Source organism: Capra hircus, chromosome 25, assembly GCF_001704415.2.
Source record: "Capra hircus breed San Clemente chromosome 25, ASM170441v1, whole genome shotgun sequence".
NCBI lineage: Eukaryota > Metazoa > Chordata > Mammalia > Artiodactyla > Bovidae > Capra > Capra hircus.
The window spans coordinates 35,201,977-35,229,007 of record NC_030832.1 but is presented as its reverse complement, the minus strand read 5'-3'; the positions used below and the strand labels follow the sequence as shown (position 1 = coordinate 35,229,007).

General features: G+C 55.2%; 1 protein-coding gene across 1 annotated transcript in view; it reads right to left on the bottom strand.

Annotated features, from left to right (window-relative positions):
• The window catches only part of SRRM3 (serine/arginine repetitive matrix 3), a 53,547-nt gene extending 28,576 nt beyond the window's left edge, over nt 1–24,971 (bottom strand). The window contains exons 1-2 of the mRNA XM_018040992.1: nt 24,818–24,971; nt 2,587–2,851 (exon numbers count right to left, since the gene is read on the bottom strand). Of these exons, the coding sequence (XP_017896481.1) occupies nt 2,587–2,819 (233 nt within the window). The 5' untranslated portion in view covers nt 2,820–2,851; nt 24,818–24,971. The remainder of the gene's footprint in view (nt 1–2,586; nt 2,852–24,817) is intronic.

Sequence of the window (27,031 nt, the reverse complement as noted above, 5' to 3'; positions counted from 1 at the left end):
TCAGTCGTGTCTGACTCTTTGCGACCCCATGGACTGTAGCCTATCAGGCTCCTCTGTCCATGGGATTTTCCAGGCAAGAGTGATGGAGTGGATTGCCATTTCCTTCTCCAAAATGACTAGCAGGAATATTTGTCAAATGCCTGCGAACCTGGTAAATAAATGCAAATGAACCAGTGTTTCTTGAAACGTATATTAATGACCGGATTTTTAGCAGAGCAAAGATCCCTAGTGTTTGTGGAGCACTTTCTGGGGACTGGAGTGGGGTGCAGGAGCCCTGTACTTGCCTTAGTCCACAGGCCCCTCAGAACAACCCCCTACTTAACAGGCCGGTAGCTATGGCTTGCCCAAGGTCACAGGGCAGAGCTGGAAGCCCCGACTGTTGGGTTCCAGAGTGGCTGTGGCCTCTACCGCCGGGGCAGCCGCTAAGAGACTGCAGAGGGAGCAGGTTGATAACCGGAGAGCTAGCTTTATGGGAGACTCCAGTCTAAGGACCACCTGGAGTGAGGGCTTGGATGGTGGAAGGGCCCCTGATAGACTATCTGGAGACGACCTGTTGGGTGCATCCCAGCGAGGAATGAGCCTTTGATGCCAGGTGATTAGATACCAAAGACAGGGTCAACAGCCATCCCCCTTCACCTGAGGCTGCCCCCCTGGGATAATAAGCATGCCACGGCAGGGGGAGATAGCGGACTTGTGGGGAGGGGCTGCCATGAGTTAGGGCCCTTAGGAGTTCTCTGAAAGCTTGGGGCGAGAACTTTCCTATGGACAAAGTTAGGTGAAGAGGGTGGGGCTTAGGAAGGGAGCAGGGCCCCACAAGGGGGCGGGGCTTTGTGAGTGGAAGAGGGCGGGGTTTGTGAGGGGAAGTGGGCAGGGCTCTGTGAGGGAGAAGGGGCGGGGCTTGTGTGGGGAAAGGGGTATTTTCCTAGAACGAAGCACGGAAGGCTGGCTCTCATCTGTCCCAGGCATCTGTTCCCTAGCAACGCCCACCCGCCTACACTCCCTCCACTCCCGGAGTCTCTCAATTCAGCAGGATCTGCAGGTTTAATTAAGGTCTGGGACTCTCTCTGCATAAGGATACTCCACTCCCCACCCTAACCCCCAGGGATCTCATTTCTTCGGTCACATCCACAGCTCATCAAGCCTATTTTCATTACTAGCTGGAAATCTCCTTTCTGTCTCCAACAGCCTTCCACCCATCCATTCCTCTCTGCAGGGATCCTCCCCACCCCCACCTGGTCTCCAGCTGGAGGTGAACAGCAAATTCCTGCGCCCTTTTCTTACAAGCCGCCCTGCCTGGCAGCCTTGGCCCGGCCTTCCTAAGGGCCTGTGGTGGCAGTGACAGTCTCTGTCTGAGCCTCAGTGTCTTCTGGGCTCCACAGGGGCGAGTGAGCCTTGTCCTGGCTGCCTCTTGGGAATGAACAGACACAGGTGTGGTCTGGAAGGGCCGCTGTGCACAGGCGGTCTGCTCCCACGCGGCTCCAGGCGCTAACGCACTGGGCCTTTCTGATTTCTCAGCTCACTGACAGTGCCAGCCTGTTGGGCACGCCCTGCTCCCCACTTTGACTCCCTCAACAGCAAGCCCAGTAGTTTCAAAGTACTCAGCCAAATGCAGAAAGGAGCCTTGGGAACTCCAGTTTTCCTTGGAGAGGTAGCGATGGGAATTACTCTGTTTTTTTCTCTTTTTTTTCTTTTTTGCCTCCAGTTCCACATTACGATGGCTGTCCCGTCTCCACAGGATTTTCAGGGGAGGTCCCTAAATCCTTACTGACTGATGCACTATCCTTCCTTTTCAGCCTGACGAACTCCTACTCATCCTTCAAGGCCCATTCAAATGTCTTCTATCAGAATCTCCCCTCCGAGCTCCTGAAGCACTTGACCTTTCCTGTCCTGCTGTCCTTTCTATAATCCTGATCCTAACCTATTTTATGGTGGAGTTGGTGTTAACATGCCTGTTTCCCTTCTGAGATGGGGAAGGAATAGGGGTTGGGAGAGGAGTCTTTGAGGAAGTGACTCCAATTCGGCTCTGGGGACCAGTGTTGCCCAGCACAGCATCTGGCCCACTTGAGTGCTCCTGGTTCTGAACTAGACAGGGTGAAATCTAAGCTTCTGGGTGTGGCTGCTGGCTGAAATTCCCTTGCTGAAATCACAGGCAGCCCTCACACGTAGTAGGGGCCCGCTGTGCATTCTTGCCTGGCTGCCGCACCTGGCTATAGACCAGGCAGCTCGAACCACCCATCTTACAGACGGGAAAACTGAGGCCTCAAGTTGTCATTAACGTTTACATGCCCCTCTCCTACACCAGACTGGATGTTTCTCGTAGGCATGGGCTGTGTCTCCTTGGCTGCTGTGACTTTAAGCCCAGATGAGAACTTTATATAGAGCAGGAGTTCAAGACAGCTTATTGGTAGAATAAAGTAACACATGAATGAAAGTTCTACTGGGCCGGCAATAGCTCAGATTCTGACCTTTCAAGCTCCGGGATCCCAACGCTGGCCCCGCCCTGGCCCCGCCCTGGCCCCGCCCTGGCCCCGCCCCGAGTCCCTCCCAACCCCGCCCACAGCCCGCCCCGCTCCCTTCCCCGCTCACCCTTGCTCCTCCATCATCTCCTGCAGTTCCATGCACTTGAGCTCCACTCGCCGCTTGCGCTCGTGGTCCAGGATCTCGCGGTGCGCGCGCTTCACCAGGCCGGGCTCCGCGGCGCGCAGCTCCTCCTCTGCCCGCGGCCAGGCCCCCGAGGAGGCGCCCGGCTGCGGGAAGCCGTTTGCCGCGTCAGGCGGGGACGGCACGCTGGCCGCCCCGTTGTTCACGGTGGATGACATAGTGGCTGCCCCTGGAGCGGCTGGCCTCGGCCCTGCGGGACACACACAGACATCCGGCGGGATGGTCACTTCTCGGCCACCTGCTAAGCTCTTCTCGGCGCGGGTTAATCCTGGAGATTTAAAGGCCCACTCAAGGCTCTAATCCGCTTCCACTCTGGCTGCAGAGCCGGGCGGTGGCAGGTTTGCACCTGTGGGTCACACCTCAGGGCATGAGGGGGCATCGGACACTGGGCTGTCCCCATCGGTAAGGTGAGGTGGATTCAAAGCGGACTAGATGGCTTCTAAAGGAGGTTTGTCGCCTTCAGGGACCTAGTTACCATCCAGGACAAAGCTCTCTGCCCGGGTTCCAATGCCTGGGCCTGACTGCCTGGTCACTGCCTGTTCCCTGCCGGCACACCTGGCAGTTCCCCAGGTTTTATTTTTGTTTTTCCTTCAGGTTCAGTTTAATACCAGCTTCTCACTCCCCAGTACCCATTTTTCTGGCTCTGGTCCTGGAGTCACAGACCACACGTGCTCCCCATCCCAGTCTGCTCCCGGACAGCTGTGCAGAGACCAGAAGATGGAACCTTCTCCAGGCTCACCTCCATTCCCACTACAGACGCAGTTTTCAGTTCCTGCTTCGATCTGGCTAACTTTTCCAAAGTCAGCATTCCAGGTGGGGGCCTATCTGGGCTGAAGCCCACAGGGCCGTCCCCTCCTTTATTCTGGAAACATCGCTTGTGAGGCTGTGACCAGAAGTGGCACTGACATTAACTTTCCAGGCAGCCACATCCTTTCGCCAGCTCAGGGTGGGAAGGGAGTAAGCATGGCTTGGAAGGTGAGAAGTGGTGGCTCCACGGCCCAAAGTAGAGCGTGCACCTGTATGTATCCCGCACAGACATGCATACACACACACACACGCACATACACACACACACACAAGCACATACACACCATGGACTTATCTTAACAGAGGGGAGGCACCTCCCGAGCTATTTCCAATTCCTTTCTCCAAGGCTCTGCTAGTTGCTAAGCAACAGGGAGGCCGCCTTCCCAGGGAGTGGGATGGGAGGGAGGGAAGGGGTGGAGGGAGGTGGGAAGAGAAGGAACCGGGCATGTCTGGACATCCCAGATGGGGCCTTCCTGCAATACCCCCCCAGCCCCCACAACACATACTCTCCTCACTGGCTTCAAAGTGTCCAGAGCCATGGAGTCTGAAAGGCAGAGAGGAGAGAGGGGGACCAGGAGAGGAAAAAGGCCTTGAAGGAGACAGTGACAGGAGGTGACAATGGTAACACAAGCTCCTTTCATATGTTCATCTGCCCAAGTGTCTGGGTCTAGGCCAGGGTTCTCCATGCCTTGCTGTGTGACCCTGAGGATGTTCCTGCCCCTCTCTGAGCCTCTGTTCTCAACCTGTGCCTGGAAGCATCATCCAGATTCTTCAGGAAGGCTCTTTGGGCTTTACAGAACAAAGCTGTTTTTCTAAGCCCTGCCTGCTTCCTGCCTGTCCCTACCCCAGCCCTGCAACCCTAGCTCTACCACGCTTTCTCCGAGGGTAACTCACAAGTATCACCCACTCACCAAGCCCCACACAGAGCTCTGCTTGTCTCATGCCCTGAGCCAGGGACATGCATGGAGCTTGGAGACCCCCATTGTCCTGGCCCACCACAGCTTACCAACATCAAGTTTGGTCTCATATTCCATCTTGACACTGCTCACATTTACCCATCTCCTTCTCTCTCATTACCACCTCAGTTTAAGCCTCTGCTTCTGGTCCATTCTGGCATCAGCATCCTGTCTGCCCACCCCCCTGCCCTGACCTCTTTCTGTTCATCTTCCATCAGCAACATGGGAGACTGGGCCAGGAGCAAATCAGACCCTGCCATGCCCTAGTTAACAGCCTCCAGTGGCTTCTGGTCACCCTGGCTCCTAGTCCTGACACAGCTTGGACCTGCTTCCTGAACCAGCCTGTCCACTGCCACGCCCACACAGATCCTCCATCCCTCTTGCATCCAGGCCTCCCCTCCCTCCCACCGCTGCTCCCTTTCCCTAGGATGCTCTGTACTTGACTCTGGCGTGATCTCAAAGTCACTGCTCACAGGCATCACCACTTTCTGGAAGCCTCCCTCCTCCCCTCTGGCGCTCTCCCCCCTCACTGTCATCGTGGGCTCACAGGTTTCACTCCACCTGTGGGCTGAGGGCTTTTTGGCCCCAATTCCTGGTGCCAGCAAAGCGTCTGAAACACATGGGGCTCAGTGCCTATGAGCGGAATAAAGAGACAAACAGGGAGACAGACCTATTGTATAGCACCTGGAACTCTGCTCAGTGTTATGTCCCAGCCTGGACGGGAGGGGCATTTGGGGGAGAAAGGATCCTTGTATACATATGGCTGAGTCCCTTCTCTGTTCACCTGAAACTACTGCAACATTGTTAACCGACTATACCCCAATACAAAACAAAAAATTTAAAGTTTGAAAAAAAAGGGAGATAGGACTGAGGACTATACGTGGGGTCCCTGATACAGCCTTCAAGACCCCTTTGTATTTCTTCTTATGCAATCTTGCAGCTTTATCCAGTGCTAAACTTTATCCTGAAGCCAACATCCAGCTCCTCAGCCTGGGTCACCTGTCCCCAAACATGCACTCCCACTCCTTTGAGCCTTGGCCCACGTGGTTCCCAGTGCTAGAATTCCATTGCTTCTCTTCCCTACCTGGGGAACTCCAGCACATCCTTCAGAGTTCAGTCCCAATGTCACCTCCTCCGGGAAGCCTTCCCTGCTTCTGACGAAGGATGAGCCGTTCCCTCCTTGTGCCCCCACAGCTTTTGTCCTCACCTCTTTAGATACTGAGGCTCAATTTATCGTCTGCGTCTGACCCCTGGTCTAGCCCTTCGAGGGGAGGGAACCAGCCCTTCATTTCAGCTCCCCGAGCCTACGCAGCACCTGGCAATGCCAAAGATGCACCGGGGGTGTGGGAGCAAAGTGCTCAGGCCCTGAGAGAGCCGTGGAGACAGGTTCTCAGTGATGCTGCTCTGCATGCTTGCCCTCGATGTGGGGGAGGCTCCCCAGCCAAGACCTTGGCCTGAGCTCCTCGAGGGTGGGGCAGGGGAGGCTGGTGGGAGCAGTTCTGAGTGCACTCAGGTCTCCACACCCTGAGAAACCCCATCGCCAGCACTAGGAGAATGCCTGGCTGAGATGGCTAGGCTGCTGGGGGGCAGTCTTTCAGAAGCGACTGAAGTAGAGGAGAGGGGCGGGAAGACAAGACGGATGCTGTCTGGGTTTCCACTGGCACAGATGGTGAATTCTGCCAGCTTCACCTGGGAATGGAGGGTGCCAGGCAGGAACCTGGGTCTCCTGAGTTACAGGCAGACTCTACCCTCTGAGCCACCAGGGAAGCCCTTATCTGATATTATCTATTACAGAATTATTGTGAAATTTCATAAGGAGAGAGAGACACTGCGTTGGTGGGAACTAATATTCTGTGCTATTTTAATTGGTGGGCGGATTAACCTGTGCTCAGAGGGAGCTGATGAATGGGTCCCTGTCACATTAGATGGGGGTATCTAGAGAAGGGCCGCAGGGCTTCGTCCTCACCCATGTCTGATCTAGTATGTTCACCATTGACTGGAGAGAACTTTGAAAACCTGATGACCAGATTCACTGAGACGACCACTTGGGAAGGTTCAGAAATCCAGAGTCAGAATCTAAAAAGACTCAACAGACGGAAAAGATGGGAGGAGTCTGAGAAGGTGAAGCCGGATAACGAGAAATGCCACATCCTGACGCTGGGTCCCAAACGAACTTTCTAAAATTGGAGTGAGGTAGACATATGTTAGCAGGAGCATATTTAGGAAGAATTTAGGGGTTTTCAGTGGTCACAGGCTCAATTTGAGTCAATATCATAATGTGGCTGCCAAAAGCGCACGTTATCTTAGCCTACATCAACAAAAATATAATGTCTGGAAGGGGGAAGTGATAAGAATATACCAGTGGTTGGAGGATTTAGGCCAAACCTGGCTGAGTCTGCTGAGAAGCTTGTTAGAAGTAGGTTGGGATGCCTGATGTTGCAAATAAAAATACAGGATGCACAGTTAAAATAATTTGAATTTCATATTTGGGGCATCCTCATACTAAAAAGAATTATTCATTGTTTATCTGAAATTCAAATTAAACTAAGTGTCTTGTATTTTATATGATTCCTGTTGAAACCTACTGAATCAAAATCTCTGAGGGTGAAACTGTCAGTGTTCTCCAGGTGATTCTGATACAGACCATCTATGGAACAGCAATTGGGAGCCAGTGTCTAGAACAGCAGTTCGCAAATCTTATTAGTAGAGTCACCTGAAGGGCTTGTTAAACCATAGATGGCCAGGGTCTTGTTTAGTTGCTAAGTCGTGTTTGACTCTTTTGAGATTACATGGACGGTTTACCCGCCAGGCTCCTCTGTCCATGGGCTTTCCCAGGCAAGGATACTGGAGTAGGTTGCCATTTCCTTCTCCAGGGGATCTTCCTGACCCAGGGATCGAACCCGCATCTCCTGATTGGCAGGCAGATTCTTTACCCACCTGGAAAGCCCATGGCCAGAGTCTACCCCTAGAATTTCTGACTCAGTAGATCTGGGGTGGGTGCTGATAATCTACTTTTCTAACAAGTTTCCTCTTTGCCAGATCTTGAACCCCACTTAAAGGAGCAAGCCCCTAGCCAAACGGGATGGTTTTAGAAGACAAAACCAGGACTCCTGTGAGGAAGTGGACTTCATATAAGCCCAGGATAGGATTTTTCCCCCGCTAACAAAACTTTACCAAGACTAAGTAGTAGGGGACTTCCCTGGTGGTCCAGTGGCTAAGGCTCCAATGCAGGGGGCCTGGGTTTGATCCCTGGTCCGGGAACTAGATCCCACACATTCAGAACTAAAAAAAAAAAATCCTGCACACAGCAAGGAAGGTGGAAGATCCCACGCGCCACAGCTAAGACCCAGTGCCACCAAACAAATAAATAATTTAATATAAATGAAAGCTAGGTGGCTCATCCCAGGATAAGTGAGTTTCCCATTACAGGAGCTGCTTAAATAGGAGATAGACCATTATGTTCACTCGACAAACACAGTACATACTCCTTTGCCATCTTCTCCCTCCCCTACCAACAAACTGGAGATTTGGAGACAAACAAGACCCCATCCTGGCCCTCTGGGAGCTCACCAGCTGGTTTGGGAAACCATAGGTAATCACAGCATAGTGTGATAGAAGAGAATTTGAGGAGAGTCTGCGTCTCCAGGCAGTGGGTCGGGGCAGGCTTCCCAGAAGGGGGCGGAAGGAGCTGGAGACGGGGACTCCAGAGCAGCGGGGGCCGGACCAGGATTTGAGAAATAAGTAGACAGACTGGGCAAGACTGGGTGTGGGGTGGAGGAAGGTGCCTCAGACGATACTGGGTCCCTGGCTTGGGTGACCAGGTGCAGCCATTTGCTGTGATGGAGAATATGGAGGATAAACTGGGCTGTGTTAAGGGGGAGGGGCTTGTGGGGTCAAACAGGCAGCAGTGAGGTCTAGAGCCGTGAACCTGACCCTGACCCTGACTTGTTAAGACGCTTGGGGACATTGACGCTGCGTCTCCTTGGAGACAGGGCAACACATGGAAAGTCTTTTCTCTACCCGTTTGGCTGTAAGACCCTGAATGAGTCTCTGGACCCTTGCTTCGTCACTGGACAATGAGGGGCTGGACTCAAAGACCCCACAAGTCTTGTCCTGCTCTGGAAGTCTAGGTTATACTAGCAATGTATGTATGAGCCAAGCCTTCAGCCCGCTTCCTCCCTGCATCTGTAGCCAGTGGCCAGAGCCACACCAACTCCGCCCAGAGCTCAGCCTGGGGCCGTCCCAGCACTGGGTCAGGTCCCACGGGTAGGCCAAACCCATGTGCGGATTAAGTCATGGAGGGAGGGGGAGCATCCTCCCTTCTGCCAGCCAGGAAGTGGTTAAAAGGCCTGAGCTCTGACTTCCAAGCCTCACAGCTGAGTCCCTGGGCCTGCCTCCTTCCCTCAGACCCCAGTCTGGGTCCCCTGAGCAGGCCTGGCTGAGGACAGGATGGAACACAGTCTGGCAGCTGGTACCTGCAAGTCCAGCCCTGCTGGTAGACATTAATTGATGGGGCAACAGCCCATCCGTCCTGCAGGGTCCAGCCTGCTGACAGGCACAGAGGTCTCTGAGTTAATGGGCTCATCACTCACCCCGAAGCTCAGAGGGGTAGATGCTGAGGGCGGGAGTGACTGGCCCAGATGGGGGGGGCGGGCGGAGGGAACACGTATGCGTCTGAGGAGACTGGGTCCTGCCCTGGGGAACCTGGCTTGAGGCCGGGAAACAGGGCTGTGCCCTTTAGGAACTCATGAGCTGAGTGACCTTCATCATGTAGCTTAAACTCTGTGCCTTGGTTTCCTTGCTAATCACACAAGTCACAAGTGTTTGTCGCTCAGTCATGCCCAACTCTTTGCGACCCCATGGACTGCAGCCCACCAGGCTTCTCTGTTCATGGGATTTTCCAGGCAAGGATACTGGAGTGGGTTGCCTTTTCCTTCTCCAGGGCATCTTCCCAACCCAGGGATCAAACCTGGGTCTCCTCCACTGCAGGCAGATTCTTTACCATCTGAGCTACGAGGGGAGCCCCTCCTTGCTGATGATCTGGAACTAATAACAGCGCCCTCCTTGCATGCCCGGCATGCCGCGAATGTCTCATAAGCAGCGGTGATTTGTCAGGGGTGACCGTCCTCTTCCGGACGTGGAGGGGGCGAGGAGTACCTGGACATCCAGATGTCCGGAAGGCTGAGCTATGATTGGGGGCTGAGGACTGAGACCCAAGGGTGAGCAAGGTTGCTGCTTGTTGAGGGAGAAGAGGGCAGAGGCCAGAGCCCGGGGCAAGGATGACCTGGGCCACCGTCTCCCCCTGCCGCCCCCCACTGGCCTCAGCAAACATCTCCCATCTCACGTACACTGTCTCAGTCACCAGCCCACATGGCACCAACCCAGGGACCCCTTTTGTTCCTGAAGCTTAGCAACTTCTCTCCCCCAGGGGGCAGCATCACTCTCCGGGGGGCTCCTTTTCCCCGCCCCACTGCTGGCCAGAGGCCCAGCTCCCCAGTGATGACGCGAGGATGTAGGGCTTCTGCACCCTCAAAGGTACAGGTTCCTACAGCTTCCTGTAAACTCTCGACCTGTGCACACAGTTCAACCACCTTCTTGCCACTGAGGTCCTTCTGCTGCCTCCCACTGGCTCAGGAACAAGCAGCATTCGGTTTGGGATCAGAAGATTCGAGCTACCAGTTCTCCCTGGGTGATCAGGGAATGTTACCAAACGTCCCCGAGCCTGAGCTTTCTCATCCATAAAGTGGAGACAATAGTCCCTACCTCGGGACTTCCCTAGCAGTCCAGTGTTTAAGACTCTGCTCTTCCAACGCAGGGAACACGGGTTTGATCCCTGGTCAGGGAACTAAGATTCCACATGCTCTGTGGAGCAGCGAAAAAAAAAAAAAAATTCCCTCCCTCACAGGGTGGTGGGATCATTCATTCTTTCAGTGACAAGCTTGTTCTGAAGACAGATCCTGATTACCCCCGTCCCTACCCTGTCCCAAGCCAAGGGAGCAAAAAAGAGACCAGGGTGGGTCTGTATTTGCCTGTGATGGTCAGGGAAGGTTTCACAAGAGCAAAGGTGTTTGAAGTGGTCCAAGGATGAGTCTAAGGAAGGGGGTGGTCCAAGCAGGGGCAGGGGGATGTGTGGCACAGGCTGAAGGCTCAGGGATAGTGGGGTCTGGGGACCTGGAATTAAGAGGGTCAGGATGGAGTGGGGTGTGTGATGGCGACCAGTCTTCCCATGAAGGTGGAGACTGAAAACCCAGAGTTAGCCCTTCCGGAGAAAAAGCCCAGTGTGGAGCAAGGTAAGGGAGTGGGAGGGACATGTTTCCTGAGTTTCCTGGAGGAAAAAAACAAATCCTTTGTAACTGTCACAAATGTGATGGAACTGATAAACACACAAGAAACCAGGCACTTAGCTTGTGAAACCAAGTCTGGGTCTTTGTAGAAATGAGTGTGTAACAACAATGGTTTTTGTCAAGATATTTGATGAATCTGGCAAAGAAAATCCATCTCCAGTGTGTCTGAGGAAACTGGGTGCACCCCTTCCCCACCCCAGTCCCTGCCCTGAAGCCAGGCTGCACCCCTGATGCTGGTGAGTGTCCCCAGAGTGCCCGGTGGAGGGGGGTCTCCAGCCAACCCCTCCCTTCCCTGTGGGGACCCTTCTCCAGACCTCCAGGAGGTGTGGGCGGGAGGCAGAGGTAATCAGCCCACGGCCAGAACAAGCTTTCCTGTGCTCCCTCCCTGCCCCAGGCGGTGGGGCTTGGGGAGTTATGGGAGATGGCCTCTCAGCCCTAAGGGCAGGTCACTTACTCATGTCACAGCTACTCTGAGAATCTGAGGCTCACCAGAGGGGAGGCAGGAGGAGAGGCATGGTGAAGAAGCAAGATAACTGCTGGGACGGGGGACTGGTGGCAGAGACATCAACTGAGCTGGAGCATGTTCGCGGAGGAGCATAGCTGGGAGGTCTTCCTGGAGGAGGAATCATGAAACATAAGTAGGAGCTAGTGGACATAGAAGGGGAGGAAGGATGTCTTGGGCAGAGTGTGGGGCATGTGGGAAGAAGGCTTGGAGAGAAAAAGGGAAGAACCCTGGGCTTGTGCACAGTGGGCCAGGAGGGGCCGGAGGAGCTAGGGATACCCTGCAGGCCGTGGGGAACTCATGAAGGCTGCTGGGCTGGGGAAGTCACAGTCAGCTCTGCATTTCAGAAAGATCTCTCTGGCTTCTTGGAGCCTTCGATGTTGGTGGCTTCTGCCCTGGAGAAAGGTCTGACTCTCAGGGACAGCTCAGTCCACATTAACCAAGATGTATCAGCAAGTGACAGGAGAGCCGGCCTGGGTTCAAATCACTTACTATGGGCCCTAAGGCGACTTGACCTCATTTTGCTCAGTTTCCTCATTTGTAAAATGGGGTTAATCTAAGCACCCCCTGCCTTAGAGGTGAGGGAATGAACATATGCCCAGTGTGGCAGTGCCTAGGACCGTAGGAAGTTCCGTGTATAGTTATTTAGTGTCTGTACTACCCATCAGTTCAGTTCAGTCACTGAGTTATGTCCGACTCTGTGACCCCATGGACTGCAGCATGCCAGGCTTCCCTGTCCATCACCAACTCCCAGAGCTTGCTCAAACTCGTGCCCATTGAGTTGGTGATGTACTACCCATAAACAACACCAGCTCGTCTAAACCACTACAGGCATGAGTTAATCAGGAAGACATACAGTAGAAATCAGAGGTTGATGTGTTTGATAATGCATCAGATCAGTGTCCGCTTGTGAAGACTAGTAGATTGCCACCCACACGGACCAGTAGGGACCAGTGTTCACAGGGAAACAGATGCTGCGGGGCGAGGCCGGGGAGGAAGGCACTAGGTAGGCTGGAAGCGAGAGGGTTAGCCGAGCGAGCTTCCTCCCAGCCTCCTTGGAGTCTCTCTTGGGAGACGCTGGCACCGCTGTTTGTTACCCAACCCTCAAGAAGACGCTGCAGGGGGGAGGGAGAGAGCTGAAAGCCTTCTCAATTATTCAACAGTCGGAGCTTCCTGCTGCTCCTGTTGGAGCCAGGGGAAGGCCAGCTAGAGCCCCTGGGCTGGGTCTGGCTGGCTTAGGGGGAGGGCTGGTTGTTGGAGGGACAGCAGCCCTCACGGTCCCACTCCTGCCCCCCCGCCCTGCTCCAGTGCCGTCTGCAGGGTGGTGCGGAGGGGGCAGCTGCGCCTGGCAGGCAGGCTTGGAGCTGTCTCCTGCCCTGCAGACTCAGACTGTGCTGTGGAATGGAGGCAGCGGGTTGGCGAAGTTCCCAGAGCCAAGGTGGGGTGTCTGAGGGAAGCCAGGGAGGAAGGGCATGTCCACTGTCCGCAGGAGAGGGCCAGGCAGCTTAGCTGGCACCTTAGCTTATCTCAGACACACGGGGCTCTGAGCCACCCAAGAACATGCTGCCCAACAGCTCCCTGTGCCTGGAGTGCTCTTCCCCTTCTGGTTCATCCTACAGGACTCTGCTCAGGCATCACCTCCTCTGTGAAGCCCTCCTAGACTTCCACCGGGGGATGCGTCTCTGTGGTGCTCCCAGAGCCTCACCCTGTGGTCTCCACCCTCAATGCTTACCTTTCTCTGTTGTGACTATGTGCCCCTGACCTAGCGAGGGCTGTCTAAGGGCAGGGACTGGGTTGTGTCCATTTTTGCGCCCCTATTGCCCAGCACAGAGCTTGGCACAAAGCAACCATCTGTGAGTATTTGATGAAACCCAGCCTGTGTTTGTACTGATGGGGAGCTCACTACTTGTAGTTTTTTTGTATGTTTGTTTGTTTTTTACCACCCCCATCTCTGGGGACCTCGGCGGCAAAGTTTCCTGGTTACCACTCTCATTATGCCCAGACTTTACATGTGTTGACATTTGCAAAGACCACATGGTCACATCCTTGGTAAGCCCTGGAGCCCAGCTCTGTCATTCAATGGATAGGAAGGCCCTGCCTGGCACTAGGCTCCTGCCCACCAGCCCTGGGCCCTGTCTTTGTTCCTGTTGGCTCTGATTTGAGTTCCTAGAGCAGAGGGCCTGGATGGCAGGTCCCCAGGGACAGAGAGGCCTCAGCTATCTGCTCCCTACAGAGCGACCCACAGTAAAAGCAAGACAGCCTAAATGAGACCAGTGCAGATCACTGCAACCCAGGACAGGCCAGAGAAGAACCAGGAGCTCAGATTAGATGCTTGCCCCTTGGAAGAAAAGCTATGAGCAACCTAGACAACATATTAAAAAGCAAAGACATTGCTTTGCTGACAAAGATCTGTGTAGTCAAAGCGATGGTTTTTTTCACTAGCCGTGCATGGATGCGAGAGTTGGACCATAAAGAAGGCTGAGCACCAAAGAATTGATGCTTTTGAACTGTGGTGTTGGAGAAGGCACTTGAGCAACCCTTGGACTGCAAGGAGGTCAAACCAGTCCATCCTAAAGGAAATCAGTCCTGAATATTCATCGAAAGGACTGATGCTGAAATTAAAACTCCAATACTTTGGCCGCCTAAGGCAAAGAACTGACTCATTTGAAAAGACCCTGATGCTGGGCAAGATTGAAGGCAGGAGGAGAAGGGGACGACAGAATATGAGATGGTTGGAGGGCATCACTGACTCAATGGACATGAGTTTGAGTAAACTCTGGGAGATAGTGAAGGACAGGGAAGCCTGGCGTGCTGCAGTCCATGGGGTTGCAAAGAGTGGGAGGCGACTAAGCAACCGAACAACGACAACAACGTAGGGGACCCACAGACCAATGCAGACCAGTGGCGCACAGAGGACTCACAATACCGGCCACTGAAAACAACACAGACCAGGTCAATTCCGGAAGCAGCCTGTGCAGTCCAGAACTGGAAGCAGACAAGCAAGCTGTGTTTCAGTCTCCCCTCCCCTGTGTTTCAGTGGAACAAAGGAATCCCTGCCCCCACCCAGCCCACTCTATTTCCTTTCACGGCCCTCAGTGGCCTTCAGAGAACTGTAGACTTCCAGACAGGGAAGAGAAAGCCACAGATTCCCTGTGGCTGCCTGAGCTCGAACGGAGATTTGGGGTGGCAGGGAGGAGACGGAGAGGAGAACCTCATCGTGGCTGCGCTGTCCCTGATGGCCTGGGCTGCCAGGGAAGTGGGGACCTCTGTGTCCTGGGGAGGGTCCAAGCCAGATGGCCTTGGGGTAGCGTCCTGAAGAGAGCCACCTAAGGTGTCAGGACACCATGCTCTCCGAGGACTCTCCCAAGCTGGCCTCTAGGGCTGCAAGCGAGAGCAGCTCAGTCGTGTCTGACTCTTTGAAACCCTGTGGACTGCATAGTACACGGAATTCTCCAGGCCAGAATACTGGAGTGGGTAGCTGTTCCCTTTTCCAGGGGATCTTCCCAACCCAGGGAACGAAGCCAGGTCTCCCGCGCTGCAGGCGGCTTCTTTACCAGCTGAGCCACCAGAGGAGGTCTGGAGTAAAACCAGAGGTGCCCCGAGTTGTCATCAGCTTCATTATTTCCTCTACCCGCTTCTTCTCCCCACAAAGGTCAGACCCGCCCTGGTTCACACCTGAGGGCTGGGTTAAGGAAAGGGAAGATGGGCTAGAAGCTGTATAACCAGATCTCTTTCCCTTTTCAGGCTTCAGTTTCCCCATCTGGACTAAGCACTTGGGCCTGGATACTAGTGGGGCCAGGGCAGGGCTGGGCTCTGAATTCTTGGCAGCCCAACACTTCGAAGAGTCCAAGCTGGGTGACAATGTACCCCACGCCCCTGTTGGAGCTATCAGCAGGAAGGGTGTGTGCTGGACAGACAGACAAGCCCCTTCCACCCACTGGGGAGGATGCAGCAGGGAGACAGGGCAGCTGCCTCTGCTGCCCACACAATCTCATTATGGAAAATTCCCTCTATTGACTCAGCTTTAATCAGGCAGGCTGCCCTGGGCATCCCCCCCAGGTTTCTGCTGGGCTGGGTGAGATCAAAGAGAGAGTCGGGCTGGGGGCTGGAGCCTCGTCTGCCATTCCCATCGATCCAGATGCGCCTCTCGTTGCTAGGCAACCGCCTCCAGTCTCATCTGGTCCTTCCTTCCCCAGGGGCTGCAGGATCAGGCAGTAAAGGGGGAGAGAGACCCCACATTCATTCTCTAAGTCTTCCCTTACCAAGCTTGAGATCTCTGTCATCAAGCCGGGAGCTTTCCTCACGCCCTGAAGGACCCCTCATCCTGGGAGCATGACTCTCCCACCAAAATGGACCTCCTTTCTCCCTTTACATTTGTATTCATCTCCAGAATACTTGAAACCCACACCTCCTATGCCCCCCTGTAAGCACATCAGGAAGCTAAGCCAGGGATTCACCAGAGAGGGGAAGGGACCCTCTGGAGCAGGGGGGGAGGTCAGTGAACAGTCCAGAGGCAGCTGCAGGCTACTGTCTTCCAGCCCAGCATCAGACTAGATGTGGGAGCCATTGAATCTTGAAAGAGTGGCTCTGAAGACAAATTCACACTTTCAGTTTTGAGTGGGTTGCCTTTTTTTTTCTTTTTTCAAAACGTAGGATGCATTTCATAGTAGTTTTTTCTTTTTTGTTTCAAGTGCTATAATTTAAAACTGTAAGTTGTGTTTTAAAACAGGTATAAAAATGTACTGTGGGTTTTGGGGGCTGTCATTGACTAAATAATGCAAATCGGATCATTTTATCACAGTTTAATATTTTGCATCATTGATATACCCTATACTGCTTCATCTTTCCCTTTTTAAAAAAACAAATGTGTACACGTCATCCCCACAGTTGTTAGGTGGTGACCTACTTATATCACGGCTTATTTAGGATTTTAAGGTCTCTCCCCACTCTGAGGTCTTTGCAGCCCTTGGGGATGGAAAGTACTCACTCTTGCCTCTGGTACTTGATCGGACTTTTTGTTTTGTTTAAATGCAACTATGGGAAAGGATGGGGTGATGCAGTTCCCAAAGCATGAAGACCTAGGACTCAGATGTCCGAGGACTGCTCCTGTGAGCCACCGGGAGAGGCACCACCTGGGCACCTCCATCCTGCCTCTGCCTGTCGCCTGCTCCCCCAGCTCCAAAGGGCACCAACAACTCCGCCCCACGCCCCTGCCCAGACCCAGTCACATGCTTCAACTCTGAGAGGCACCGCTTTCCAGGGCCCTTGACAAATGGTAGCCAATTAATGTCAATTAATCTGATTAGCCTAAATAGTTAATTAAGCAGTTAATTAACAACATCATTGACAATAACCTATGGCTCTCGAGGGATGGTGGGTGGGAGGCAGGGATGGCAGGGGGGCGTGGGGGGCCCTCCTTGCTCTGGGAAAGGACAAGCCCTGTAAGTTCACAGGGAGAATGGGGGTCACTCTGGCAGCTACAGCCTCTCCGAGCCCCCGCCTGGCTCTACCTTGGGCCCCAGAATCTTCATCAGGGGGTTCGACCCCACCCTGGCCACAACCCCTTCCCCAGCCCCTGGCCAGATCCGAGAGAGTCTGATTCTACTAGAGGCTGAATGTCAGCACAGCAGAGGAGGCAGAAAGGCATCCTGTCTGGGAAATGGTTCCACCCCAAAGTCCAAGCATGGAGTTCCCCCTCTGCTGCCACGCCCGTCCCCATCCCAGTCCGTACACCTCAGAGTTTACAGGCCCCACCAGGGCCCTGGACTCGCCCAAGCTGTGGAGCAGTCTTGGAGGGGAATTGCCCATTCTACAGATGAGAAAACTGAGCACCTCCCACGTGCCAGGCCCTGTGCTTGCTCTGCACAGGATCGCTGCCCTCAAAGGGCTCCTCATCTGGGACGTCACAGAACAGCGCAGCCTCTTTGCAGCCTCTTTGCTGGGTGACGCTGGTGACATTAACAACCTCTCTGTGGTTCAATAGCCTCCGCTGTGACCTGACTCTGTTGTAAGACGTTGCGAGGACTAAATGAGTTAGGACGTGTGAAACCCTTGCGATGGTGCCTGGCACATGGGAGATGCCAAATGGGTGCCCCTGATGGTTACCGAGGGAGGCACCCAGGAGGACAGAATATAAAAGGCGGGGCAAGAAAGAGGTGGTACCTGGGGGCTTGGAACAAGGCATGGCACAAAAGACACAGGAGCAGAGACTGAAGGTCGAGGAGGTAAAGGAAGCAGGAAGAAGAGCATGCAGGCAAGGGAAAGAGCATCTGCAAAGCAAAGAGGCCCCGATTCTCACTGCTAACATGGGTAGTCCCCGGGGAGCCCCTTCACTGACCACCTGGCACTATCTCAGCATGGTTAATCGGCTCTACTCCAGTATAAAATGAAACATTAAAAAAAATTTCAGACCCCCCCCACCTCAGGTCCTACAATCAGGCTCTACATGGGCGGGTCCCAGGAACATGCTGTTCACGGACTGTTCTGGAAATACCGAGGCTGGTACTCTGCACCTGGAGACCATGGCTGCCGCGGTTCTGGGTGTCCCAGCTGCGGGAGGGGAGGTCCCAGGCCATGTGACCTGTGTCCTGAAAGCTTACCGCCGGCCCCCCATCCACTCCATCTGTCCAGCCCTGTCTGCCCTTCAGAGATGACCTTCCTGAAACTGCTCTGGCCATGTGCTTACCTGTGGGAAACCTCCCTTGGTTTCTCTGCCGCCTGCAGGAGAAAGGCCAGACTCCGCAGCCTGGCATTAAGACCCCTCATGAGGCCTCCCTCTCCAGCCTGGCCCCACACTCCTTAGCCTCTCCAGCCACCCTCTTCCCCAAGTGCCCGGGACTCTTCCCTCCTCCAGGACTGTCGTTCAGGCTGTTCCTTCTGCCAGAAATGCCCTTCCCCTTTTTTTCCCCCTGGCAGATCTGTCCTCCTCTTCTGGGGACCATCTGTGAAGCTGGCTCCAACGTCAACCAGGTGGGCCACCCTGCCCCCAGCGCCAGTGCCCCCACAGCTCTCTGGATGGTCCCACGTAACCCGTATTCCATCCCCAAATAGTCACCAGCTCTCGGGCCTGACTCCACATTAGACTGAGGGATATTTCTCCCTTTCTCCAGTGCTGAGCATGGGGCTTGGGGATGACAATGATAACTGAGTGTTTTAGTTCAGAGGAGCTGCTGAGCTCATGTTTGATGAATGAATGAATAAATGACCATCTCTACTTTCTGATGTATGAGGAGCAGAGGACAGAGGAAGAGAGAATTCAGGAGGCAGGAAAGAGAGGTGTTCTGGGGTCAATAAGGGATGGGTCATAAGGACAAGGAAGCATGAGAGAGACTCTGCCAGGCAGGGAGTGGGGACAGGGCTGCCTGGAGGTGAGACCTGCTGCGAGTCCCAGCTCCCGCTCCATCCCGCTCTGGCCACCCCCTGGGAGGAGAGGTGGCTGGGCCCCCCTGCCCGGCCTGAAGCCCACCTCCCCACCTGCTTCTTTGGTGCTGACAGCCACTTCCCCCCGCCCCCGCCCCACTCCGACCATGCCCAGACCCCTGCCCCCTGGTGAGCCTGGCCTAGATCCACCCTTGTCAAACCTCCCGGGGGCACATCCCCCACACCCGCCCCACCGTAGCTGTGCCCCCCACCCTGGCCCCCTACCCTTGGCCTCTTTCTCCCCATCGTCCTCCCGCCCAAGGCAGTGAGATCGGGCTTCCTTAAGGGCGGGTGTGATCATTTCGTGACACTGCTCCAAAGCCTTCCCTCACTCCCATCCCTTTCCAAACCAACTCCCAGCACTAACAGCGGTTTTCAAGGTCCTTCAAGACCTGACCTGGCTGGCCACAGCCCTGGGGTTGCCCTCTAGCTCCAGGAGTGCCATGGCTAAGTCAGATCATCGACCGTCCTCTTAGTTCCCTGGGGCTTCTCACCCCCGGCCGTGGCCCCGCTGTTATCAGGAATGCCCTACCTTTACTTTCTCTGTCTGGCACCTTTTCTGTCTCTCTCCCAAGCCCGACTTCAAGGTCTCTCTCCCTAGCACCTCCTCTGGCTGTCCACATCTCTGTGGACACCTTAGTCCCTAGCACAACCTCAACGGCCATCCCTCAGTTCCCTCACGCCTCTCCTTCCTACTAGCGTGGGAGCTCCTCAAGGTGAGGGCAGGTGTCTGCCTCACAGCTATGTCCCCGCTGTTCATACGATGCCGGGAAAATAGGAGGCACTCGGTGGATGCTAACGGTGTGGTCTCACTCAAGTGACCGCCACCTCTGGGCAGTGCACTGGGTCTTGTCCCTCCTTGGGTGCCTTGGCACTCACCCCCCAAATTGCTTGTCAGCATGCACCTGGTGTTATTATGCCCATTTCACAGGGAAGGGAAACAGACCTGATCATGGAGGTGAGGGTCCAGATGCGATCAGAGCCCAGGAGACTGGCAGTCGCCTGATTCCCAGTTCTGAGCTCCTTCTTTTAAGGTCTGAGTGGGGCCAGGTTCTCACCCTGCCCATGGGATGTAGGGCTGTCTCCTGCTCCGCCTCCCCCGGCAGCCTTGGCCTTCCCCTGCCGTGGTCCCTGGGGGAGGGAAACAGGCCCCCTGTCCCTGCCCCAGTCCCCAGCTGACCCTGGCACAGGCCCCAGAGTCATCCTCCCCAAGGGAAACCCATGATCAGCAGACCCCCAAGGTGTGCCCCACCCAAGAGCGTCGGAGAAGAGCAAGCCCCCCACCCCCACCCCCGCAGCTCTCCCTGGCTCCCTGGGAAGCTCTCCACCAGTGCCCAGTGTTCATCTGCCCTTGAAAAGTAGGCTTTTTGCAGAATCTTTAAAGATATCAGAAAATTCTCACTATAGAGTGAAAAATAGCACACCTACTTCGCTCAACAGGGTGTTCCCAGGTATTTAATGCTGTGTATCTATGATCACACGGACAAAGTCCTGGTAGGAAGGACCCGTTTGTTCACGTTGGGACCACACGTGCCCTTTCTCTCCTTGGTTTTTCTATCTCCCGAGTCTAACCCAATGAGGATGCACCATTCTTAACATCAGAAGAATTCAATGAAACTTACTTATCTCTATCCTAGGGAGTTTTAGGGGATGAGGGTGGGGATGGGACTCAGTCCTAGGAGAGATCTCAGAGCCAAAGGCCATTCTGCATGCTAGAAACAGGCAGGCTAAGAGCACCCCCCTCCCACCCCACCCCACCCCAGCTCAGTAAGCTGCTTGGGCCTCAGGGTCCGGTTCCTTGGGCCCAGGTCCCCCTCCAGTCCTCCCAGGCCCCGGCAGGATGCTCCAGCTGGCACAGCAGCCTCTGCAGTGGGCAGGAGGCCAGGGCGGGGGCGGCAGGATGCTGAGGCCAGGCTGACTGCCGGGGAAGCAGCGACGCAGACAGATGGGCGGGCGGCTTTTGGCTATAAGCAAGGAGCCCCTGGGGGTTGGGGGCTGCTCTGGAGCCCCGGCACACGTGGCCACCAAGGTCTCTCTCCCAGGTGCAAGGGGCAGCCGAGGCCTGCCTGGCTCGCTTGCCCAGGCCCCCTAAGAACCCTGTCCTGGATGACACAGAGTCAAGAGAGCTGACGCCCTCCTGTTCTCATGACCCAGAAGAAGGTGAAGGGAGGGGAACCCAGGGGTGTCAGTGGGCACGAGGCCCCAGTGAAGACCTCGGCTGGGCCAGGCTGGGGTCTGTAACTGTCGGTAATGGTCCCTCCCCATCACGGGCTCCTCCTGAGCTCTCACTCCGCCCCCTCCCTTCTCTAACCCCCTCCTCCTCTCTGATCTCACTCCCCTCTACTGAGCCCCCCTCCCCTCTTCTAACTCCTCTCCACTCATGATTGCCCTCCTTTCTCTAAGTACCACCACCCTGTGCCTCCTCCCCCTTCCTGAGCCTCCATGACCCACGGAGTTGCCTGCCTTCAGCTGGAGCCCTCTTCCTTTCTCTCCTCAATCCCTTTCCCCTCTCGCTGAGCCCAGTTGTTGGAATTGAGAAGGAACTCCCCCATGTCTTGCCCAGCTGCTCCTCCCCCAGCACAGCGTGAACCAGAACCAGTGGCCCTACCGACCCACTCCCCTGGCAGGGCTCTGCCTCCTTTCTTTAGAGCGTCAGCTGCAGTCTCTTCCTCTCCCCAAGACTCTAAAAATAAGCCTCCCCCACTGTACCCCGGCTGCTCCCCTGGATGTAGGACCCATGTATACGTGTCCTGTTGGGGGAGGTTCCTGGGATTTCCTGAACAACTCAGGAAGGAGTGTGGAGAGCATCTTTAGTGTCCCTGGAGGTCACCTCAAATCTTGGGCCAGGAGGGCTCCATCCTGGCTCAGCCACAGAACCACAATCTCCCAGTGAACCACTGGGCCTCTTCCAGCCACATTTTCCTCTTTTGAGTTAAGACCCCAGGTTTGTAATTTGGAGGGATGTGGGTGCGTAGGCTAAGTCGCTTCAGTCACATCCAACTCTTTGTGACCCTATGGACCATAGCCTGCCAGGCTCCTCTGTCCATGAGATTCTCCAGGCAAGAATACTGGAGTGGGGTGTCATGCTCTCCTCCAGGGGATCTTCCCGACCCAGGGATCAAACCTACTTCTCTCACATCTCTTGCACTGGCAGGCAGGTTCTTTACCATTAGTGCTACCTGGGAAGATCCTAGGAGGGGAATGGGTGAATTTTAAATCTCAGTTCCAATGAGTAAACCTAACCTTCATACCCTGGGGGTGGATTCTACCTCTGCTGATGGAACCACAGGGTTCCCAACACACAGATTTATGGAGCAGAGAGATCTTAAAATCTTAGTGCTGGCAGGGCCTTCAGCAGGGGGCTGGGGTGGGGTGTCATGTGGTCAAACCCTTTTATTTTATAGTTGAGGACACTGAGACCCAGAGACAGGAAGGGACCTGTTCAAGCTCACACAAGGAGCCAGGGTCAGAGATGGGCCCAGAAAGATCCTTGAACTCCATCACATGCCCCCCTCCCCTGCTCCCCATGCACCCCCTGCCAAGCCCCAGTGCCCTGGCTGATCCTCACCGAGGAAAGCCTGGGGAACAGAGGACAGAGTGGTGTTGTGGGAGCCACCTGGGCCCCTGAGGCAGCAGCCTAGGATTGCACCAAGTCCTTGCTCTGTGACCTTGGGAACATCATGTCACTTTCAGATCTGGTTTTGCTCTTCTGTGAAAGGGAGACGGTGGCAGCTTGGCACCCAGTTATGTGAGGATGAAATGAGATAATGTGTGAGAAGTGACAGGCCCATGGCAGGGGCTCAGAGTGTGTGTAGGAGTTAAGGAAGGCAGTTGGGGGTGCCTCTCTCCCATCACCTCAGAGGCACCCTGGCTGGCTGCTGGGACAGGAGGAACTACAGTTCTGCCCCACTGGCAGCAGGTAGCAGGCAAAGGAAAAGCCAGTAGGAGAGGCCGACCCCAGCAATGCTGGCAGTTGCTCTGGACCATGGCCTCATCACAGTGGTGAGGGCTAACTGCCCAGAGAGGAACAGGCGGCCACCGGCTTGCCGAGGTCAGCAAGAGGCTGCCAGGCAGAGAAGGTGAGAGTGGGTGGGGCAGTGAGCAGATGTGCCTGCCAGACCCAGGCTCCCTCTCTGGCAGGTGTCAGGGTGGCAGGGGTGGGTTGTGGTGGGGGCGCCCAGTTGGACAATTCACAGCGTGTTCCACCTCCAAATATCCCAGTGACCTTGGGGGAGTCAGTTCCTCACTGCATCGCACCTCCTCACCCATATGCCTCAGGCTTCTCACCTGGAAAGCTGGCATCATGAATCAAGAAACTGACATTTAACTGGGTCTTGATATCAAGGGGCCAGGACAGGATATCAGCTCCACTCCTGTCCCAGGGAAGACAGCTTGGGTGGCTTCATGACCTTGCGAAAGTCATTCAAGTCTCATTTCTCAGTTGTGAAATGGGGACATTGATGGCTTCCTTGTTAAGTTTTCATGAGGATGAGCTGAGTTAACTGTAGCCTAGTATGGTGCCTGGTATGAGACCGTCAGCCAGTGTCCACCCACTCTGGGAAAAGGAAGATGTGCTTCAAACAATACTGAAAACTTTTCCCTCTTTGCAGAGCTTCTCCTTAAAAATTCTTACTTGCATTTGATTTGCTGAAACTTGCCCAGCATTGCATAGCTTAAAACTAGTTTCCTATCCAATAAATAGTTGAATTATTTCTTTGACCACCAAAGTAGATACTGTTAATGCTATACCTGTTTTACAGACTGGGAAACAGGCTCAGAAAGGTTAAGTGGTTTACCTGAAGTCACACAGCTTAGATGTGAACCCATCTCTCTCACACTTCAAAGTCCATGACTTTCTACCCACTCAGCACTACCTTTTAAAATCCAAACCGCTCTTTATTCGCTCTTCAAGAATTCCTCCTCCATCGCTCACAGGAGAGTGGGATGGGGCATAAAGTTAGGGAAACGAAAAGCTGATGCTGTGTGGGAGCAATTTCTGAGCCAGCTTGGTCCTATTTCTGGCTGGGGAAGGATCTGACACCTGCTGGGATCATGACCTTAAAGATGCTCCCTCTACAGAGAAATTCTCCAAACCCTGCTCAGGTCTCCATCGAAGCACCTGCCTTGTCTCTTGTCATGGAACAAAAGGTCAACCCAGGCCCCTTGAGGCCAGAAGTGGATGAGTGAGTGAGGTCTTGGGAGAGTGAGAAGTTATGGTTGGGATAGAGCACAGACACTGGAGTACCAGGTTAGACCTCAGCGCCCTTTTCTTGCTCCCCTTCAAACTCATCCCCACAATGGACCTTCCACCAGGAGCAGGAACTGCAGGAGGCTTCACACTGTCCAGGCAGGAGCTCTGGCAGGGAGGGTGAGGAGGAGGCAAGAAAGAGGCTGCGTCTCTTCTCTCTCTCTCTCTTTTTAAACCAAGAATTTGTTCTGGGGTTGGTTGGACTCACTGTGAGCCCCAGAAACCCTCCCTGGGCACCCAGAGAGACCACAGAAACCCCCCTCCCAAACTCCTGATGGTTATTATTTCTTCTGTGTCCTTCATTTTCTCCCCAGTGAGAGAGTAAATGCCATCCTGTGTGAGACCCAGTTCTTGTTGCCAGCTTCTGCCTCCCCAGGGGCATTTGGGCAGCTGGGAAAGGGGCCAGACTGTCCCTGATGCTGCCACCCTGTGCTGGACAGAAGCCCAGCATTCAGGTGGGGGTCTGCTCCCTTCATCCCTCCCAGTGACCAGCATCTCCACAGGGTCTCTTCACTGGTCTTTCCCTTCCCTAGGGAGCAGGTCCTTCTTCTCAATTGCGAGAGGGCAATTAGACTGCAGTTGGGTGCCTCTCTAGCATCCTTATGGACCAGGCCGTGGTCATTTAAGCTCAGTGGAGTCCTGCCCGTGACCCGGCAGGGTTCTCACTTTCTCCATCCCTCTCAGTGAAATGAACAACGTTCCTCATCTCTGTTCCCCAGGTGCCTCGCACCCCCCGACCAAACACACAGACAGTCCCCCACCCGCTACCGTCAGCTCTGGCTTCCGTAGACTCTGGGCCCTGGCCCAGCTGGAGAGGCCCAAGATCCAACCCAGCCCCAACCCCTCTGGGAAATGCCCCCGCCCCAGCCGGAGCTCTCACCTCCCTGCTGACTGCTGCGCTCCACCGGGTGCTGGAGCCAGGCCCTCTGGTCCCGCTTGTCTGGGTGGCCTCCGGGCCTCCTCCTCGGCTCGGCTCGGCTCGGCAGGGTAGCTCCGCGGCCCCCGCGGCCCCGCGCCCTCCGTCCCCCCGCGGGCGCCGCCGCCGATTGCTGAAATGCTGGACAGCGCACCACCATGGAGGCAGCCTCCCAGCCCGCCGCTTGCCGGCCAGAGCGGCCCAGCGCCTACAGCGCCCTCCACAGACCTGGAGGCCGCCCGCCGCCGAGGCAAGAGAATGGGCGTCTCTCGTGGAGGAGGGAGGGTTGGGGGACAGAATCTCCACTGCAGTGACCTGTTCCACGACTGAGGGGTCGGGGGCGGGGCAAGAGATCCCGCTGGGATGACCCCTTTCATCGTGCATCCTGGTGGCCTGGCCGAGGCCAGGCGGGGTGGTGGGAGACATCCCAAAGGAGGGAGGTTTTTGAGAACGGAATCTCTGGACCTTCCCTAGTGCTTCGTTGGCTGTCTGGAGTCCTGAGTTCAAGTCCCCCTTTGGTTACTCTCTTCGTGACCTTGGAAGCCTGTTATCCTGCAGCTTCCGCCTGCGTTTCCTTGGCTGGACAGTGAGCGGGCTGAGTGGAGGGAACTCAGGGGTGGGGCGGGCTCTGCAAGAAGCATTGGAAGCACAGAGAACTGTCTGTCGTGGGAGGAGGTCAGGAAGGACAAAGTTTTTGCTTGGAACCACGAGCAGTGACCCTGTGCTGTCTTAGGAGGCAGGGCTGAAGTCCCAGAGCAGGGTGGAGGCTGCGGAGGGACCGGGCGAGGCAAGGGTGGCACCTGGGGTGCAGATTATAAGAAGGCCCTTTGCGGGACTTCTCTGCTGGTCGAGGGGTTAAGAATCCACCTGGCAGTGTGTGGGACCCGAGTTTGATCCCTGGTCAGGGAACTAAGATCCTACATGCCCTGGGGCAACAAAGCCCTGTGCTGCACCTAGAGGCCTGTGGGCGTGGAAGATCATTATGCTGCAAGTAAAACCTGATGCAGCCAAAATTTAATAAATATTCAAAAAGAAGAAGAAGAAGAACACCTTTGCACGACACTGAGAGTCATCTGAGTAAATGTTTGTTGTGAATCTGCGCGGGTTTGTGTGTGTCTGTCTGTTTCTATATTCCGCCTGTACCCTCCTCCCCTCCTCTCTCCTTTCCCCCAGGTTTCTTCACCTACGGTATGTCTTTGGAGTGTATGTTGGAGTCTGTGTGTGAGTGGTTGGGGTCCGGGCACTGCAGGCCCACTGGGTCTGCAGAACAAAGCTTGGGGGTGGGGGAGAGGGGCGGGCTACAGCTGCTGCTGCCATTACTGCAGCCCCATAGCCCCAGGGGCGAGTCCTCTGCTGGTCTCTTGCCTTCTGGCTGCGTGAATATTTCATAGGCTGGGGCCTTGAGCTGGCCTAGTACCAGTGCGTTTGCTCCCCCTGCCTGGGAGGGGGCTGCCCCCTTTTGCCTGGCCGGGACTCCCAAGGCAGAGCCAGGAGTAGGCAGATCAGGGCTAGGAGGGGGCCCCTTGCCTGGGGAGCCATGGCTGGGTGTGTGGAGGGGGGAGGGTAAAGGAAGCCATAGGAGGAGCAGGGCGGGCAGCACCCTCCCGGGGTGAAGCCCGTGCCTTAACTGAAGTCACGTTAGTATTTTGAAACGTCACTGCACTGATTCGGTTCCTGACCAGCCCCAGCCTCAACTCTGTTTGGGGCTAGTGCCTGGGAACACACAGCTCCAAGCTGGGCAACCCTCTTCCTGCCTTCCCCTCATTTGCCTCTGCAGCCCCCGCTCCCTGGATTCACCGTGGGAACCACTTTGGTGAAGAAGGGCAGAGGGACCTGCAAGCAGGCCTCCCCAGCCGCCTTGGGCCCTCTCTTCTACCAGACCTGGGATGAGGGAGGCCTGGAGACCTAGGCAGCCTCTTAGCCCCAGTCGCCCCCTCACCCCTTGTATTCCCAGTTCAGAGCAATAGACCTCTATCTTGGTTTCCCTCCCAGCCTGCCAATTTTCCAAAAGGAGCTCCTTCCCTTGTGTTACTTATTTCAGCCAATGGCATCACCATCTGCGCTGGTTTTCCTCTGCTTGCCCCTCTGGTCTGTACTCCTCCTTCTCTGCCCTCTTCTGGGTCTTGGGAGGCTGACCTCTGCAGACTGATTACCCAGGTTCCCTTGTTCTTGGCTACC